General features: G+C 33.6%; 1 protein-coding gene and 2 long non-coding RNA genes across 5 annotated transcripts; 1 reads left to right on the top strand and 2 right to left on the bottom strand.

Annotated features, from left to right (window-relative positions):
• Nucleotides 1-1,346: 1,346 nt before the first annotated feature.
• On the bottom strand, nt 1,347-7,985 carry LOC146953432 (uncharacterized). Of its 3 annotated transcripts, none has more exons than XR_015010283.1 (14): nt 7,760-7,985; nt 7,484-7,556; nt 7,335-7,410; nt 6,706-6,893; nt 6,143-6,178; nt 5,969-6,013; nt 5,030-5,469; nt 4,769-4,936; nt 3,960-4,037; nt 3,792-3,863; nt 3,516-3,691; nt 3,132-3,219; nt 2,174-2,235; nt 1,347-2,067 (listed from the first exon to the last, which is right to left on the bottom strand). It is a non-coding gene; the product is annotated as an uncharacterized LOC146953432 (long non-coding RNA). The 3 variants fall into 3 exon arrangements; XR_015010281.1 differs by having other exon boundaries at nt 3,132-3,180; nt 6,098-6,178; XR_015010278.1 differs by having other exon boundaries at nt 6,098-6,178.
• Nucleotides 7,986-9,397: 1,412 nt separating this feature from the next.
• LOC146953433 (tobamovirus multiplication protein 3-like) lies at nt 9,398-17,129 on the top strand. The gene is made up of 11 exons (XM_085709775.1): nt 9,398-9,666; nt 9,806-9,896; nt 10,020-10,072; nt 11,096-11,188; nt 11,305-11,376; nt 13,992-14,064; nt 14,163-14,208; nt 14,718-14,781; nt 16,168-16,221; nt 16,305-16,382; nt 16,665-17,129. The coding sequence occupies exons 1-11, from the start codon at nt 9,490-9,492 to the stop codon at nt 16,755-16,757; spliced, it is 894 nt and encodes a 297-aa protein (XP_085565901.1). The 5' UTR covers nt 9,398-9,489; the 3' UTR covers nt 16,758-17,129.
• Nucleotides 12,447-17,651, bottom strand: LOC146953434 (uncharacterized). Its single transcript, XR_015010292.1, has 2 exons — nt 17,353-17,651; nt 12,447-12,811 (listed from the first exon to the last, which is right to left on the bottom strand). It is a non-coding gene; the product is annotated as an uncharacterized LOC146953434 (long non-coding RNA).
• Nucleotides 17,652-17,920: the final 269 nt, after the last annotated feature.

Raw genomic sequence — 17,920 nt, forward strand, 5'->3', positions numbered from 1 at the left:
TGATCATTTTTATAAATATTTATATTTATTGGTGATGCATATTATAAACATTCATTCTTATACATTGGTGATGCATATCATTGAAAAGTTCTTAAAAAGATACGATGGGAAAATTGATGCAGGGGAAAAAGAAGTAAAACTTCCAAACAAACTTACTCTCAATTCAATACACAAACACTATCCCACATAAACCAAAATCAAGCCCTTATCCATAGAGGCATTTGTTCCATAGTTAAAGAAGCATAAAAAATAAAGATAAAAAGTTACACAATATATTTCAAATAAAACTAGTTACAAACCCGTGCTTCGCACGGGGTGGATTACTTTTTTCCGGATAATTTTATTTGCAAAGACATATTTGTTAACGCTTAAAAGTAAACTGATTCTAAATATATATATTACATGCATATAAATATAAATTCTCACAATTAAATCCATTTAATCATATTTGACATCTTTGTCAAGAAAAGTATAAATCTCACATTCTTTGAACAGATTTGGAAACAATTTACCTTAATCATACATCCTTCCCCGATAACACTATCAGTGATATCAGCATCAAGCATCTTCGACGGAGGCAAATATCGCGGTTGAGTGTAAATTGAAAATGATCGATCATAGAAAAACATGGTTCTTTTGCAGAATTTTTAGCCAAAGTCCATGACATTATATTGATTATAGCACATAAGCAAGGCTGGTTTTTATTTGATTTACACACATGGAAGAGGAAGGAAAGAACCAATAGCAATGTTTGTGGCAATGTAAACAAACTCAACAGACATGTTTATCTTTAAAATTGAGATTTTCTCGGTTTGTGCTATATTATGAAATAAATGACATCTTGAAATTAAGATAGAGACATAACTGAGATATTGTTAGATAATACTCCCTCCGTTTCAAAATGAGTGTCGTTTTAGGTGTTTACACACGTATTAAGAAATGCAATGATTAAAAGAAAGAGAATGGTTATTTTACCAAATTATCCTTATTAACTATTGGTTAGTTTTAAAAGTAATACTTTGGAAGTAGTGTGCAGAGTATTAATTAGAGGGTACAATTGAAAAGAAAAAGTTGTTATTGCATTGGAAACTGAAAGCGACATTCATTTTGAAACAAATTTTTTTGGCTAAAGCGACACTCATTTTGAAACGGAGGGAGTATCAAATATACCCTAATTTCAAGGTTTTATTATCACCAGTCCTGCTTTACTTTTTAAGCTTTTGGAGGATAAAAAATTAAACTCTGATTTTATCTCATTCTGCTCTCAACTGGCGATAACGTGAGATTCACATTTTTGTATGATTTTTATATGATGCGAGCTCAAAGTTAAGAGATACAACTACATATTTAAGAATAATTTCATGTTATTGTACTAAACATAGACATATTTTTCAAGCATCCAAGGAGTAAGTTTTCGTTAATTAATGGCTAAATCAAAATGTTTGTTCACGAAACAACTCTAACATGCACAAAGATGGTGAATCAGTCCAAAAGATATTGGCATAGATGAACAATATTTGCAGCATCACTTGAAACATAAAGACACAGCTAGGCTTTAGATAACTATTTATTCATTCTTTTGGTGCAAGCAGCATATTGAACATGGAGTTTTGCACACAAGGATGCAATGAATGATAAACTTTTTTATTTTCTCTTTCAAATATGTCTTTAGTTCATGTAAATATATCACCCTTCTGGATTTAGCCTAAAAAAAAATACAAGTAAGTTTAATTAATAAACAAAGTATAACTTTCCAATGGATCTAATGTTGTAGGAGTGAAACAAAATCTCTAGATTTACACTATCCAATTGTTGATAGTTAAGCTATCCTTGCAAACAATTTGTCTCACACTTGCTTGTTTCATGTTTTTCAATCATTATAGTATCAAATTCGATATGTCTTCTTCATTCGAAAAATTTAAGAGCAAAACTTAGTGTGGCAGCATAGTGAGAATATATTCCCTCAATTTTGGAGGGCAAAGAGGCCTTTCTTTTGGATTTTGTATCATGATCCTGACATATAAGTGTAACTTGTTTGAGCTCCAATCTTAAGCTCAACAATTTTCGCTGTAACAAATATATTAAGAAAAACTTATCAGATATTCAAAGTAGTCTACTAAGCTAAGATGCAAAAACAGGGTAACAAAAGTAAATATATAAATATCAAGCACACCTGTAAGAAATCCTATGACAGGTATACGTTCCAAAACTTTCTCCGTGCTTTCGAGTTTTCGCCTGAAAAATTAGGCAGGCTTTCAGTATTATTTCTTTTCCTACTTAGAAGTCGCATATTGCAAAATGTGAGGTTTACAAAAAGTGAAAGGAAGCATTAAAGATGTGAGAGCAGAATGTGAAATATTTTTCCTATGAGCATATTAATGAGATAAAATATGAGCATATTAATTACTTTCAGTGAAAAATCCAACGTATAAATAAGGTGTTGCGGCCTATGGCAGATGTGTGGTGGATATAGCAGGCATTGCAGATGCAGCCTACGGAAGAGATGGCACACAATCTGCCATGTCATAATGCTATAGCGTTACATGGCAACAATTCAACAACACTGAAACTTAAAAAACCACAGCCATAATCTCTGAAATTATCACTTGTGCAAACCAAAACAATTCATTTCAGACTGTTGTTAAATAGCGGCTGTGGTGGCGTGATAGCCGTAATAACATAGCAGAATTTGAACAAATCCCTATTATTTTGTGATAGGTTATTTAGTAGAAAGTGATGTCAAGTAGGGGCTAAAGTGGCACATTAGCTGTGTAGCATAACAGAAAGTAATTCGACGCCAGAAACTGTCTATAATAAAAACTCAGCCTTATCTTTCATAATAAAAACCAGAACTAATGTCATATATTCTAGAAATGTGTTCATCTATATCATGTATTTACACCAAAACTATAGTAAAAGACATTGCAAGAACTTTGTTTAACCAAGATTGATTCATCAGGATGTATAATGACTTGTGAAGCCTTATATAGCTCTAAAACAGCACTAACATTATGAAGGATATATTTAGAGAAGTTAGAAACACTAAAACCTCAAAATAAGCTCAAATGTATAAAAGTTTAGAGTAAAACTTATCAACTCAACAATATAGCAGACAACTTAAGCATTATTACCTATTATATATTTAGAGAAGTTAGAACCACCAAAAGTATCCTCTATGACCTGTACATAATCCAAAGAGTATCAAAATTATTGTTTCAGCTGTAAAATGTAGAAAGGAGGAAATTAGTTGCACTGCAGAAGGCAAGGAAAACATAGAAAAGATCTTCCCCAACCAAAACTAAATAAACCTTTGAAGAATACCATATATAATGAAAGACAATCAATGATAGATTTTGTTTCAAAGCAAATTTCAAGTCACACCAAAGAGAGGAGTGAATCAACCAAATTTTAACTCACAAGATTTCTCGACGATGGTTCCTAAAGCAGAACATAGTTAGCATTTATTGTAATCAACCAAATTTTCTGAAATATAAGTTTTGATCCAAAATTCTAACCTTCATTGCCTGCATCAATATTTTCAAGTGCATGAATTTGCTTTGATTCTTCGCTATGCTTCACCTTCATCTTTTTATCTTTCTTATTGTTAAGATTCTTTTTCTTTCTATAGCCACAAAATGGAATAATAGCAAAACGGCTGCTTGGATAATCCTCAAATTTACGACGATATCAGCTATGAACAAAAAGAAATGTGCAAAAAGCAAGTCGAAATCAAATAGTAATAATTTGTTCAAAACATGAAAACCATGCTAAACTTGGTGAAGAAATATTACCACAAAAGCAAAAAGTAGCCAGATTGTTAGATTTGATCCACCAGTAGCAACCACAAAACTGGCGTATATAACCTTCAACAATATCAAATATAGACTTAGCTAGATGAATCATTGCAGTATAAGCAATAGAAAAGTATAAATTATAGAGACAGAACGAAAGGGAGTTACAATTTCAGAGATAGTGTGGAGAGGAACATAAGACAGACACACAGACTCCGATTAAGGCCGTGACCTTGAGCTTGAAAACTGCAAAATCAAAATAGTTGTTGATGAAAGTGAACCACCAAGTTGATGTGTAAGGAAGAAAAATGAATCAAAAATTAAAATATGCGCAAGAAGCACCATAGTTCAACCCATATCCATTGGATAGGATTTATTAATGTTACACTTTCTAATGATTTATAGAAAGTAAATGATTTACGCAATATACTATAGTTATTGGTGATATGTTGTCTAGAAGTAAAGAGGGTAGTCCAACTGGTAGGACTCTTGTACAAATTGGTCGCTTTTTACTTATGGATTTGCAAGTGAAGTGCATCATCTTATCAAGAGAAGGTGTAGAGAAATTTTATTTATACTTCCTATCTGACATGACACCCTAATACATTTATATACCAAGTGGCCACATCAACAGTTTAATGTGACAATTATTCCCCATGGTCTCATGAAGAACTTCAACATGTCACATTCACACTTTTATATAAATTAACATATTAACATTGTGATGACTTTGTATTTGGATTTTTTTCTTCATATTAGCCTCTTGCATTGTTAGTTTTAACAATTAAGAGGCTAGAAAAAAGTCAAAAATCTTAGAGTTCAAAACTAATATCAATAACTGTTATGAATTTTTTGGAGAACTAAAGAGATTTCTTACTCAAATATAATATATTAGTGAAATGTATTGAACCAAAATCAACTTCTGTTTGCTTTATATTACCAAAAATAGTTTTCACATGAGAACTTTTAATTCTCACCAGGATGCAAATTGAGCAACATGATTCATTGTATAATTTCATCATTTTGTTGGAGCTGAATTGCTGCCATGGAAGGTTCATAATACAACTTTGTGGCATCCCTTTAACTCCCAAGTTGTCATAAATATTTGAAAGCACTCCTCCATAAGTTGTTTCTAGTGAATTTATCTGAAAACACATGTTACACAAAATCTAAACTAAAATTTTGATTCTAATGAATTAATTTCACATTTCGTAAGCTTTTTATTTATTAATACTTACATAAAACAAATAAGCTTGTGCAACAGTTGGACATATTCATTCCATAAACACTCTCCCATTTAGTAAACTTCTCAACAATGCAACATGCAATTCCACACCAAAATTGATAGGTGAGACAAACACCGTCTCAATTGGATTAATATAAGGGCAAATAATACAAATAAAATATTTCTAAATGATTGAATGTAATCACATGTGTCAGTGTCAAAGCAATATATGCATTCAATCAAAAGTGTCAAAGCTACGTAAATAATCAGTGGTGAGATAATTGTCAGCCAGAATTGTAACCTTGGAAAATGGCTCAGCCACAGAAGCAAAACTCGTCAGTTTTATGGCTGCAATGGCTCCTGTAATTGCTCATTTTCCAGCTCCATCAAGAAAACCAGTTTCTGTGGTCTGGCCTTTGATAGCTCTTGCTATTGTTCCTATTATTGACCCTCCTAAGGTTCATAACAAACAATTTTCAACGACTTTATAAAACATGCATAAATAATGAGATGTATAATATTCTGTATAGCAATAACAAAATGTAACATACCTAGTGCTAAAATGCAGGTGAATGCAGCAAAAAGAAATCTATCCACGGCATTCATGAATTTTTCAAATGCAGAACAACTAAAAAGGACTTCTTGACACTTTGTCATTGCTTCTATTGTTCTAGAAAACCATTTGCTCATAGTTAGTGAAGTGATGGTAATAGGCATTTGAAACAGAAATGAAACTTGTTTGTCACAATGTTAAAACCAAAAAACTAAACATGCACCGAGATTGCAGATCATGTCAATTCAAAAATTGTTATGACATTATGGGTTCAAGACACAATATATCTAGCTAACCAATTAAAGTCCAACAAAGGATGAAAAACATAGCAAAATAACTATGACTAAAACTTGGCAACTATAAGGGAGGACAATGTTTGGTTTTGTTTTAGTGTCTCACCTGATATTTGGTTGAATGGGTGGGAAAGAAATAGCCGAGAATAAACTGCAGAAAAAGAGAGATGTTAGTGTGAGAACATAGATGAGAATGCGACAAAAAGTTGAGAAAAAGTTTCTTAAGGACCTCTACCGCAACAAAACCTGCCAACTGTACAGGGAGTTTTAAAATGATAACCTGGCCATGATGAGCTATGGAAACTGTACAGGGTTCCTGAAACCAAGGTTCTCCATCAATTTCAACAGGAAACTTAGCAAAAGCAAACAATTGTATCTTAATCACTTAGAGCTCGAGAAAGCCCGACCTATATTGACAAAGCAACAGATAGAGGATTTGAGCATCCAGAATTTCATAATTTGAACTCCATAAAACTTAATCTAGACAAAGATATTGTGTCTCATGTCATAGTCAAGACTCAAGCATGCCATTTTAAAATTGAAGAGAGCTTAAATACTGGAAATATGAAATAAGGTAGAAGTAACAGACGACAGGCTAGATTACAACTGAGATGTATGAGATTCTGGATCCGTACAGAACATGATTAAATTAAAATAAAAAGCGTTCAAGCTCTATAAAATTACTCATTTTTACATCATTGCATCAGGATCCAGTTCTCATAAAAAAGAGAGCTCATCAAACCCCGTTTCTACATATATCATATATCTCCATTCATGTCGCTCACGTGCATTGAGATCAAAGCCATAAAATAGGTGAAAGGGCACAAAGATGAATTAACTTACAGGAATGGAGAATTTTGTCGAAGCAAAAGAGAAATTTGTAGGTTCATCGATATTTCTCAAAAAGGGCCACCTTTGGATGTCTCTCATATCAAAGGGGCAATCAGATCCATCGCCATTCATTCCCTCCAAAAAGAAATTCATTCCCACCTTTTTTTGAAACAATTTCTTCTAGCAACGATGATAAAAATCTACAAATCACATAAAAACAATCACATTACATAACATATCGACTACCATCTTTTGCAAGGAACCAATGTTACATTAAACAATAATATACAACGAAATATAAGATTAAGATAAATAAGGCACCTAAAATTGAACGAAATTGAAAAACAACATATTTAGCATCAACAAAACTACTATAAAGGTAGTAAAAACTTCAAGAGGAAGAGATTGAGTTCACTATCAAACATAATGTGTCCATTCTCTCAGATTAAATTAATAGTTAGAACTTCAAAATTCAACCCATAATTTCAGTTTTGAGAAGTCCCTCTCTGTCTCATTAATCATACATTAGAACTATATATAACCTATAATATATTTTCTTTCCCTTATAGTTCCAACCTTATAACATGTACTGCAATATAATGTAGCAGCTTTCAATGACATTTAAGAATAAAAGTATGCACCTTTAAATGATTTACAATCTATGAGTTTAGCAGCCACACCAGGTAGTTTTTTCCAGCTTCTGTCCAACCCACTAACCTGTCATATTCATATTAAGCAAAATAAACCACAAACAACTATACACTCAACAAATCCAAAGTAACTTCCTAACCTTTGCATCACCGATGATCAATTCCATGTGTTGGTTCCCATTGCTGGCAGTAACAATCCATGAATCAAGAACCCTAAACCCAATTTTCCACACATGCAACCTCAATTAACCAAAAAGGGAATGAAGAAAACAACAATCCTCTCAATTGATCAAAAATTAATCAATCAAACAGGCCAATAGAAGAAGCAGAGAAAAAAAAACAAAAACAAACACCATAAAAGAGCAAAATATACCAATAATCTAAACATGCAAGCAGATGAAGGATAAAAAACAAACCTTTGATGAGAAAACGTGACCCCTTGCTCTTCACCGTTTCCTTTCTCCCCGTCAATTTCGTCGTTCTGTTACGTTCTCTCCAACCTCCCCCGTCGCTTTCCCTTTCTCTTACTCTTCCTCACCGGCGCCGCCGTTTTTCGCCGCCGTTTTTCGCCGTCACTTTCCCTTTCTCTTACGCAGCTTTTCGCCGTTCCCCCTTCTTCCATTCCCATTTCTCTCTCCCTTTTATTTTCTTTTGTTTTTTTTTTTCTTCTCACATATATATAGGGAAGGGAAGCTCCAATTTTTAATTTACCAAAATGCCCCCCCTCAAGGGCAAAATGGTAAAACGCACGGACTATTATTTTCTTATTTAGTTTAGATGGGTAAACATTCATGTCACATCTAGCACCAAGAACCTATGTAAATTTTCATCACATCTTCAATCTCTTTCTTCACATCCTCACTCTTAAGTTCAACATCTACTCCTTCGAATGACATCTCATTCTTAAGTCTAACATCTATTCCTTCAAATGACACCTCATTCTCATGGCCAACATCTATTTCTTCAAATGACAACTCATTCTCAAGTCCAACAGTTTTTCCTTCAAAAGACACCCCATTCTCAAGTTCAACATCTATTTCTTCAAATGACACCCGATTCAAATCAATAACACCCCTTTTTGATTTCACCATGTTAGATTTCATGGCTTCTTCAACTTCATTGCACACATTCATTGAAGACTCATCTTCATTAGGAACTTCATTTAGGTCAAATTTGTTCTTGTACCTTCTTGCAAATGCTACATCTTCAAACACTCCTGTGTTACTTTGATGGAGCCTTGTCATTATTGTAAGACATCACTTCATCTCCAAACATAGCACCTTGATCTTGGTTGGTATCCCCATTCTTATATAGAGGGAAGATCTTATAGGTCATCATCAATGCCCAAATCAAAAGACGACCCTTCAAAAGATGCCCATTTTTTTTCCTGAGTATTGGATTAAGAAAACAAAAAGGATGCAGAAAAAAGTTGAACATTAGAATAATAGTAATGAGTTTTTATAATAGTACAAGTAGAGTAACTCTTTATTTTTTCTAGTATTAAATAATTTTTTTTGATTAATTTTTGCTTATATTTGTGATCAAGATTTAAGATGTTTTTTTGCTTAAAAATGTGTTCGAAATGAGTTTTTGCACTCTTAAGAGTTTTTTGAGTCCAATTGATTTAATATATATATATATATATATATATATATATATATATATATATATATATATATATATATATATATATATATATATATATATGGGTTATGTTACAAGACACCTTCATAAAAAGTAGTGTGGTGTCTTTTATCAAGTCACACCTCAAGGTGTGATTTTCACTTTTTTAGTTATAACTTTGATAAAAGACACCTTCATAAAAAGTAGTTGGTGTCTTTTAACAAATGCTCATAGAGTAACTTGATAAAAGACACCTTCATAAAAGGTGTCTTCTATCATAACCATATATATATATAATTTTTTTTTTATAAAAAAACATACTAATATTCATGGTGGTATTATTTTATTTTTATTTTGTTTTCACATTCACCTTGTCCCATTCATACACGTGCACATACATTCACAGCACACCCACCAATCTTAGCCCTTAGGCAACTACAAATTCTCACGTTAAACTAAATATTAAAAAAAAAAAAAAAAACCACCGGCGCGTGTGCCCCAAACTCCGTCGATCGTTCCCACAATGACCAACAACACCTCGCCGTCGTCGGTGGCAGGCGCGGTGGTGAACGCGGTGGCAGCAATTGAACTCACCGATTCCTCAACCTGGTGGAACGACATCGACGATTCTCCGGTTTGGCAAGACCGCATCTTCTACACCCTCGCCGGCCTTTACGGCGTCGTTTCCGCCATAGCTTTGGTACCTTCCCATCCTATTCAATCTTAGGGTTCTTCCCTATGCATTCGCTCGTTATTTTATTTTATTTATTTTTTTTAAATATTTTCCAATTTAGGGTTTTATTTACTTAATTTTTTTTTATTATGAATTTTTATTTTAGATTCAACTTGTTAGAATACAATTGAGAGTTCCAGAATATGGTTGGACTACCCAGAAGGTGTTTCATTTTCTCAATTTTGTGGTGAATGCAGGTTTGTATCAATTAAGCTTTTTTTCTTAAATTTATATATTTAAGTTAATTTTTATGTGTTTAGTAATTTTATTAATCAGTATAAATTATTAATTAGTGATATGTAAACTTTTTGGTTTTGCAGTTCGATGTTTAGTTTTCATCTTCTTTCGGAATGTACAGAGGTTACAGCCAGAGGTACTATACATCATTGATTTTAGCATTTCATTTGAAGTATTTACTAGCATTTCTTTGAGTGTACTTTGGTTTTGAACTCCGGGGTGGTTGAAATGGAGGGGGGCCGATGGGGTTTTATGTGATATAAAAGTACCGCATAAGCTTAAGGAAATTTTTATCGTAGAACCTTAAGATGGGCGATGCTGTATGAGATAGAGTGTTGGGCAGTAAAGAACTAACATGAGAATAAAATAAGCAAAGCCGAGATTAGAATGTTGCGTTGGATGTGTGGTAAGTCCAGTGTTGTCAAATAGCGGCTATAGCGATGCGAAATTTGAACAAACTGCTAATGTTTTGTGATATGCTATATAGTACAATGTGTTGTCAAATGGTGGTTATAGCGTTGCTGTAGCACTGTTACATAGCGGAATGTGAACAAACCGCTATTTTCCGTGATCCGTGGTTGACAACATTGGGTAAGACTAGACATGATATAATTAGACATGGGGACATTAGAGGGAAAGTTGGGGTACCACCTTTTGTAGAAAATATGGTAGAAACATAGCTTGGGCATGCAAAGAGAAGACCTATAGATTTTGTGGTAAGGAGAGTATATCAAATTAAGGGTAGTCAAATCACTAAAGGCAGATGAATACTTAGAAAAACTATAAGAGAGACTATTAAGAAAGATCTCAAGATTAATGAGTTGGATAGAGATATGATATATGATGAAATATTATGGCAACGATTGATCCATGTAGCCAGCTCCACTTAGTATGATAAGGCTTGGTTGTTGTTGTATATGATTTTTATTAGGATTTACTTCATATACGTCAATGTAAAAAAATTTATACCGTTAATCAATTGTAATCATCAATTCGTTAAAAACATTGACTTTAATCACAATTGCTTCTAAATTCACACATATGATTAGTTGACATTGTATTAAAATTAAACACATTTTTATTCTTATTTGTAAAGAACAGGGTTTAATATGGTCACATATCATTCACAATTTCACACTACTTGTGTTTATGTATGTAGATTGTCCAACATATCTTACTTGATGTGCCAAGTCTTGCTTTCTTTACAACATATGCACTCCTGGTCTTGTTCTGGGCTGAGATTTATTACCAGGTAAGTTTGGTATTGGAGTATTTACTCTATCGTCTGTTTTCTTCTTTTGTCTTGGTGTGTTTTGTAGTTTGGTTTTGATGGGATGATGATTGCCTCTGTGCTAAATGTTTTTGCAGGCACGTGCTGTATCCACTGATGGACTGAAGCCAAGTTTCTATACAATTAATGTTGTGGTTTATGCTGTTCAGGTGAAAATTCTTGTCTATGTTTTGTTGTTGTTTTACCTTTTTAAGATCATGGATGTTGCACACAGCTCGATTCATTTTTGGTTAGTTATGTTGAAAATACAATTGACATAAGTATTACTACAATCAAACTTCTGGACAATATAATTTGATGGAGTTAAGCATGTCTAGTAATATATTCGGTACAATAGTGATAAGAAGAGCCTTAAGCTATTGTAATATAATCAAATGTCAAGTGAAAATTTTGGAGCGTTTATAAAATTTGGATGCAACAGCGTTTATTTGGCGACTGGATTGATATGGAATAGTTTGGCACTTGGCTCGAAAGTCAAGGTGTTTCCATGAATCAATGATTACGGATAATATTATTTCACATGGCACCATTCTCATTTTACTGAATTGTGGGGGACATTTGGCTTAACAATAATTAAAACCTTGCTGAGGATTCTAACATTTCATACTTTAAGAATCTAGAAAACATTTCATATTTACCAACTGCATTTATCCATTTGAGGATTCTAACATTACATGTTTTAAAAATTTGAAAAATATGGAAATACCTTTAAACTCTTCATGTCCATATTACAGTCATTATTTTTTGTCCCAAGGAAAAAGTGATTTTCTAAACAAAGATCTTACACTGGTCACTGTTGTCAAGTAGAGGCCATGTGCACTGCGGTGGATTTTTTTTTGACAACTGCTATGGCCTGTGTATGAAGGCTGGTGGCACAATGGCGGAAATGGCCTGTTTTTGGCCTTCCACCATGGTCAGCCATCCACAACCATAACATCTTTTCTATCGAAAGCATATTAATCTACCTTTAAATAACGCAATGACAGCAGTTTCATGCTTTTATCCTTTTATTATTTTTTATTTCAACATAGTAATGATCGGATCCCAGTGAAAGTAAAACTGCTGCTTTAAGTGCAAAACTGGATGGCGATGTGAAATTTCTACATCCCCCCCTTTTTTATAAAAACAAAATCAGAGCATATTTTGCTTGTGATGTTTGATAGAAGCCTTTTGATTAAATTCTAGCACTTAAAACTACCTGATGATTGCATATTGCCACTAGTTAAATTTGGCTAGATATCCAATACTGTTCATTGCAAGATCATGATTGTAGAGACAAAGGAATAGCGTGTAGTATTTATATGTTACAAGCCTTTTCTAACAAAGCTAGGTTCAAAACTTAGATCTCTTACCTTTGCTCATCATTAAGCGCCTGTGTCCTGTATGTTGTCACTTTATCTTTGGTGACATCATAGCTTTATTGATACACCTCCTTCCATTTAACAAGTTACTCCCACGGTTATAGCTTCATCATTATCTTCTCTATGCTCTATTTTTGTAGATCTTCGAGAGCTTTGCGTAACTCTCTCCAGCTGTATCTTGCAGTTTGGTCAATATATAAGCAAAATTCAATGAATACAGACCCTACATAAAAGTTAAATGTTCCAGTCACCTCTAGCATCTATTACAAAAATAATATGACAATATAATCCTTGCCACACAACTTGTACGTAATTCCCAAACTAAACACGTGAAACTTAAGTTGTACTTAGATAAAAGTTCTAAACGGGTCTCTCCAAGTGACTCGCATTCCAGCTCAAGATCAATATACTGTTTTCAAACTATGGTACTGTCTACAGGCAGGTTTTGTGAACCTATAGACAGTGTGTGTGACCACTTTCTAAGGCTCCACCACCTTGAATTTTAAGGTGGTGTACAGTATATTAGACTGCCAACAGTTTTGACTGTACTCTTCATACAGTCATGTTTTCTGTTGAAAGTTACTTAGAAACATCTGGGAAGGCAGTGCATAGCAGCAGTGACGGAAAACAAAAACAAAACATAAATCAGAGAAGTTTAATCCTAAGAGAGGGAGTAGGATATGTGGACGGTTTCCACAAATTAATAGGCTTAGTGACTTAGAAACTAACCGTCGCCCCCTTTCACGTGCTTATAACGAAATTTTATAGCTTTATTTAATTCTAATATTTGTTTTCAAGAAACCAGGTCGCAGACCTGATCTGTGAACAGCTGTTATGCGCAGACGCAAACAGAATCGGACGGTGCACACAGTTCTCCTGGTTCTACGGTTTCTGTGTGGCCCCAGCTTCCCACCAAATTACGATTCTTTGCATGCACGGCGAGACCTAGCCTGTTCACAGAATCGCACGATTCTATGCACTGACTCGCGATTTTAACTACTGTGATCTTGACTGTACTCTTCGTAAAGTCAGTGTTTTTGTTGACAGTTACTGCCAGTTAATTAGAAAATCAGGATCTGTTGTTTGTTAAGGGTCTGTTAACAGTTCAGGTGTGATTTATTAAAGATATCAAATCTGCGCGGCTCCTATCGTTATCAGTTATGTCCTCAAGACTCAAACTTATCTCTAACTGTTGATCCTTAATATTCAATAAGTCCATCTTTTGTCTATCATAACTACTAACCAACACATGATGTCTGTATAAAAAAAGAATCTTGTGTGCCATTGGTTCTGATTTCAATATTTATTTTAAGTGTTAAATGACTGTTACTTTTTTGTTCATGAGTTTTGAGTTTGTTGAATGACCAATCTTTTTTTTGTTTTTATTTGTCTATGTATGTCAGATCATTTTGTGGTTGATATTATGGTGGAAACCAGTCAGCGTACTAGTCATTCTGTCTAAGGTGTTCTTTGCAGGTTTGTCTGTTTGAAATTTTGTCTGTCCTTTACTTCTTTCAATTTATCAAGACTTTTACGGGTTTTTGCTAAGTAATATGGTATACATGTTGCAACAGCGGTTTCTTTGTTTGCTGCCCTTGGCTTTCTTCTCTACGGTGGAAGGTATTTTGATTTCTTTTTTTTTTGTTGGATTTTCAACTCCCCTTGATGTAATTTGGAATGAAACTTATTGCATCTAGGTTACAAGATACCAATCACATATTAGGCTCATGCAAGTCCTTGGAAGTTTATTTGTTACGGCCTTAGGGGCACATTTCTGTTAGAGTACTGGTATTGGTGTCTATTTGTTTGTTTTATGAGTCCTCGAATGTTTTTCTCATGGTTTCTTAAAGGGCTGATTGTCAGACATGCAGCAAGATTGAAGTGCTTTATATTTTTGAGCTTTTGTGACTTGCTATTTCATTTTATTTTTTTAACTGTAACTTATCCTTCTTTTTCTATTATCTTCTCTTGTTATATCTTTTTTATCAAAAATTGAAAAATTTAAGGACGATAGACTAAATCAAGTAACTACTGTTCATTTAAGTTAAATGTTGAATTTTATTTGTGTACACAAATATTATATACCCACTTTTGTAGTATCACTGATTTCCCTATCTGGTTTTGTGTAGACTATTCTTGATGCTGCAACGCTTTCCTGTTGAATCCAAAGGGCGTCGTAAGAAGCTGCAAGAGGTATGCAATCTGACAGGCTGAGTATAGTATTACTAAAACAAGCCCAATCCCACTAATATAATAGAACTACTAACTATAACTATCTGCAGTCCAAATAATCGGTACACATTGCATCCTAACAACTCATAATTTTAATTTCCTAAATTACCCTCATCTGACATGTTTATATTCAATTTAGTCTTATTTGTATTTGCGTTTATCTTTTCACAATCTATTAATCTTAATTACTCTTATTTTTTACGCCAAAATTATTCTCTCCTTAGTCCTCAAAATCCAAATACAATGCAAAAATCCACAGCTTGTAGTATACAAATATATATCATCTATTTCCTTTTTTTGAATTCTTAAGTTAGCATGACCCGATATATATTAACATCATTAAATCACCTTAATTTCAAAACGAAATAGGAAATACAAAAAATAACTTGTTAAAGTTTGAATGTTGATCAATAATGTAACTAGAAAAAAAAAGAGGTTATTTTAGAAATATGAATAAATGCACCAGAATAATAGATACCTGATATTGTGGATCGTTGATAGAAAAATATTGACATAAAAGACAATCGTAATAACTGCCACCATAGCAGGGTCTAGAGAAGGGTTAAACCTTCTGTGGTACGGTTGTATTCAGCCTTACCTTCTATTAGCAAGAGGTCGATTCTACAACTCAAACTTGTGATCTTCTAGTTTCACAGTCGGAATTCCAACCATTAAGTGAACTGTGAAGGCTCTCTTTCCAAATATTAATATATCTCTAATAAAGTAATTATTTGGGTAAGAGTTCTTTGGAAAATGATAATTAAGAGCTATTAGTGGGGTGTTGGAATAGGTAATTGAGTGGATCAACAACCTCACCCCCTATAAGGAAACTGGTGAAATCACACATCCACTAGGGATTTAGCCTAATTAGTCCTTCCAAGGGTTGAGAATTTCTGCCCCCCTGAGCTAGCTTTTGAGATTGAGTTGGATCATGCAGATTCTTAGATGGTATCAGAGCTTATCTTTTTGGACCACTCATTTGTACACACTCTAAATGTCGTGTTTTTGGTATATTAGCGGGTGCGTTAAGATCTTTGTAATTGAGGCACCCGCATTTCTACATACTCCAGTGACAGTAATGTAAATTTCCGTTTCTAAGCAGCCGTGATCTAGGCTATATATCTCATCACACAACAGAATAGTGGCAAGACAAGATATATAGAAGGCAGTGCTATTTTCTTCCCATGTTTAGGTTATAGGAATTATCTAGAGATAAAGGAGGAGAGAGAGAGTGGAAAGGTAAATGAGAGAATAGTCACTTCAAATAATGGAATTTTATACTGATATTTTGTAGATAATATAAAGAAATTGTAAATATAACTAACAATAAGTGATGTTTCTTTTCAGGTTGGCTATGTGACAACAATATGTTTTCTATGTTTCCTTATCAGAAGTGTTATGGTGAGCCCCTTCTATTTTTAAATCAAAATTGATTCCTATTGGTTGGTTTTTAAATTGAGTCTGATTGTATTTTGTTGTGTCAGATGTGCTTTAATGCATTTGATAAAAATGCGAACCTTAATGTGATGGACCATCCTATTCTAAACTTCATATATTACCTGGTAAGGTTTTTTTGTGTTCTCAATTGTGGTTCTTTTACTGCCAATACTTCTTGCTGTTTAATTTTATTTTTTGGTAAGATTGGTGACCCCTTTTGGATCTAGTTAGGATATTGGGTGTGGGTTCATGGAAGCGACCACCTTGAACACCACATCCCCCTTGGTAACCAACTGAGATGCCACTCAGCTAAAAGGCCGTTTAATCCATAAATCTGTGTTTGTGTGGCTTCGACTTAGTCGCTCTCTCCCACTATTCCTCTTACCCTTTTCACACATTTGTTGCAGTTGGTGGAAATATTACCTTCTTCTTTGGTCTTATTCATTTTGAGGAAGCTTCCACCAAAGCGTGGTATCACACAATATCACCCGATTCGCTGAAAAGATTGAAAATACCGAGAAAAAGGAGCAATCAGTGGTTGATTATTTATTTGGCTGATTCTCATAGTCCAAGGGTAATTTTTATAACAGAGAAAGTTAATCTTTTCTATGGTTGGAGTGACAAAGCTTGTATCATGGGTTTTATTGTTCATTAAGGCTTGTAGATTTCAAAACGTGTCATTTCATGCATTGTCTAACGTGTTGAGCTGTGTTATCACTGATATATGCTTTATGACTTTGTCTAATGGTTGGTTCTGATGTTTGTGCAATTAAATGTAATGAGCAACCATAATTGGAACAGTGGAACAGTAATGTCGTGTATAAACAGTGTTACATGTTCGTAAATTTATTCTCAACTTCTTCAGTGATGAATTTTCTTTCTTCAGCATATTCTCTCTCTTTTTGTTTGATCTTTCAAATTAAGCATCCTTAAGCAGTTGATAATGGCCAATTTTAACGAAGGTTTCCTAGATTAAACTCAGTAGTCATTACCAACGTTGTACTTGTTACTAAGAACAACCAAATGAAAAACAACAGGAGCAATAAAAACTCAGTACGTGATTGCTATAACATTTAATGATCAAAGAAGGCATACCTTGTTCAGATTTGCTGGAATTTGACAGAGTGATTAATGGACAACCATCAACTTGTTTGTGCCATCCAGTGGTTCTAGCTTGATGAATACTTGTTTGAGATTATGTGAACGAATTATTTCAACTTAAACCGATATTAGTATAAGCTACCAGCCAGTTTAGTAATTTAATTGACTATTTGGTTTGACTTATTGGCCGAATGGAAGGTGTACATATATAGATAGAAGTTGATTAAGAGCAATTAACTTTTATTTCTATCATACCACTCATCTTTTCCTTTTCCCAGTCTGACTTAATTGCAACATGAATCTTGATAGTGCCAAACAACAGCAAAACCTATTCAATATAATAATTCATAAAATAATTTAGTTGGAAAGTCCACTTCTTTATAAAGATTTTGATAGGCGTATAGCACAATAAAACTTGCATTTTACGTAGTTCTAATATGGATTTGTGTGATATACATAAACACGCACGCACACACTTAATGATCATATTATGAATGTGAAGTATTCATGGATTTCATCTATGTTTTATCTTTGTTGTGAAATTTGAGTGACTATATTTAGT

This window comes from Medicago sativa, chromosome 1 (assembly GCF_051527215.1).
Source record: "Medicago sativa cultivar Bolivia chromosome 1, Bolivia_mono, whole genome shotgun sequence".
Classification (NCBI taxonomy): domain Eukaryota; kingdom Viridiplantae; phylum Streptophyta; class Magnoliopsida; order Fabales; family Fabaceae; genus Medicago; species Medicago sativa.

Coding starts and splice junctions, on each gene's coding strand:
- LOC146953433 (XM_085709775.1), top strand. CDS start 9,490: ATGACCAACAACACCTCGCCGTCGTCGGTGGCAGGCGCGGTGGTGAAC. Junction 11,377..13,991: donor TTGTGGTTTATGCTGTTCAG/GTGAAAATTCTT, acceptor TATGTATGTCAG/ATCATTTTGTGGTTGATATT. Junction 14,782..16,167: donor GTCGTAAGAAGCTGCAAGAG/GTATGCAATCTG, acceptor GTTTCTTTTCAG/GTTGGCTATGTGACAACAAT.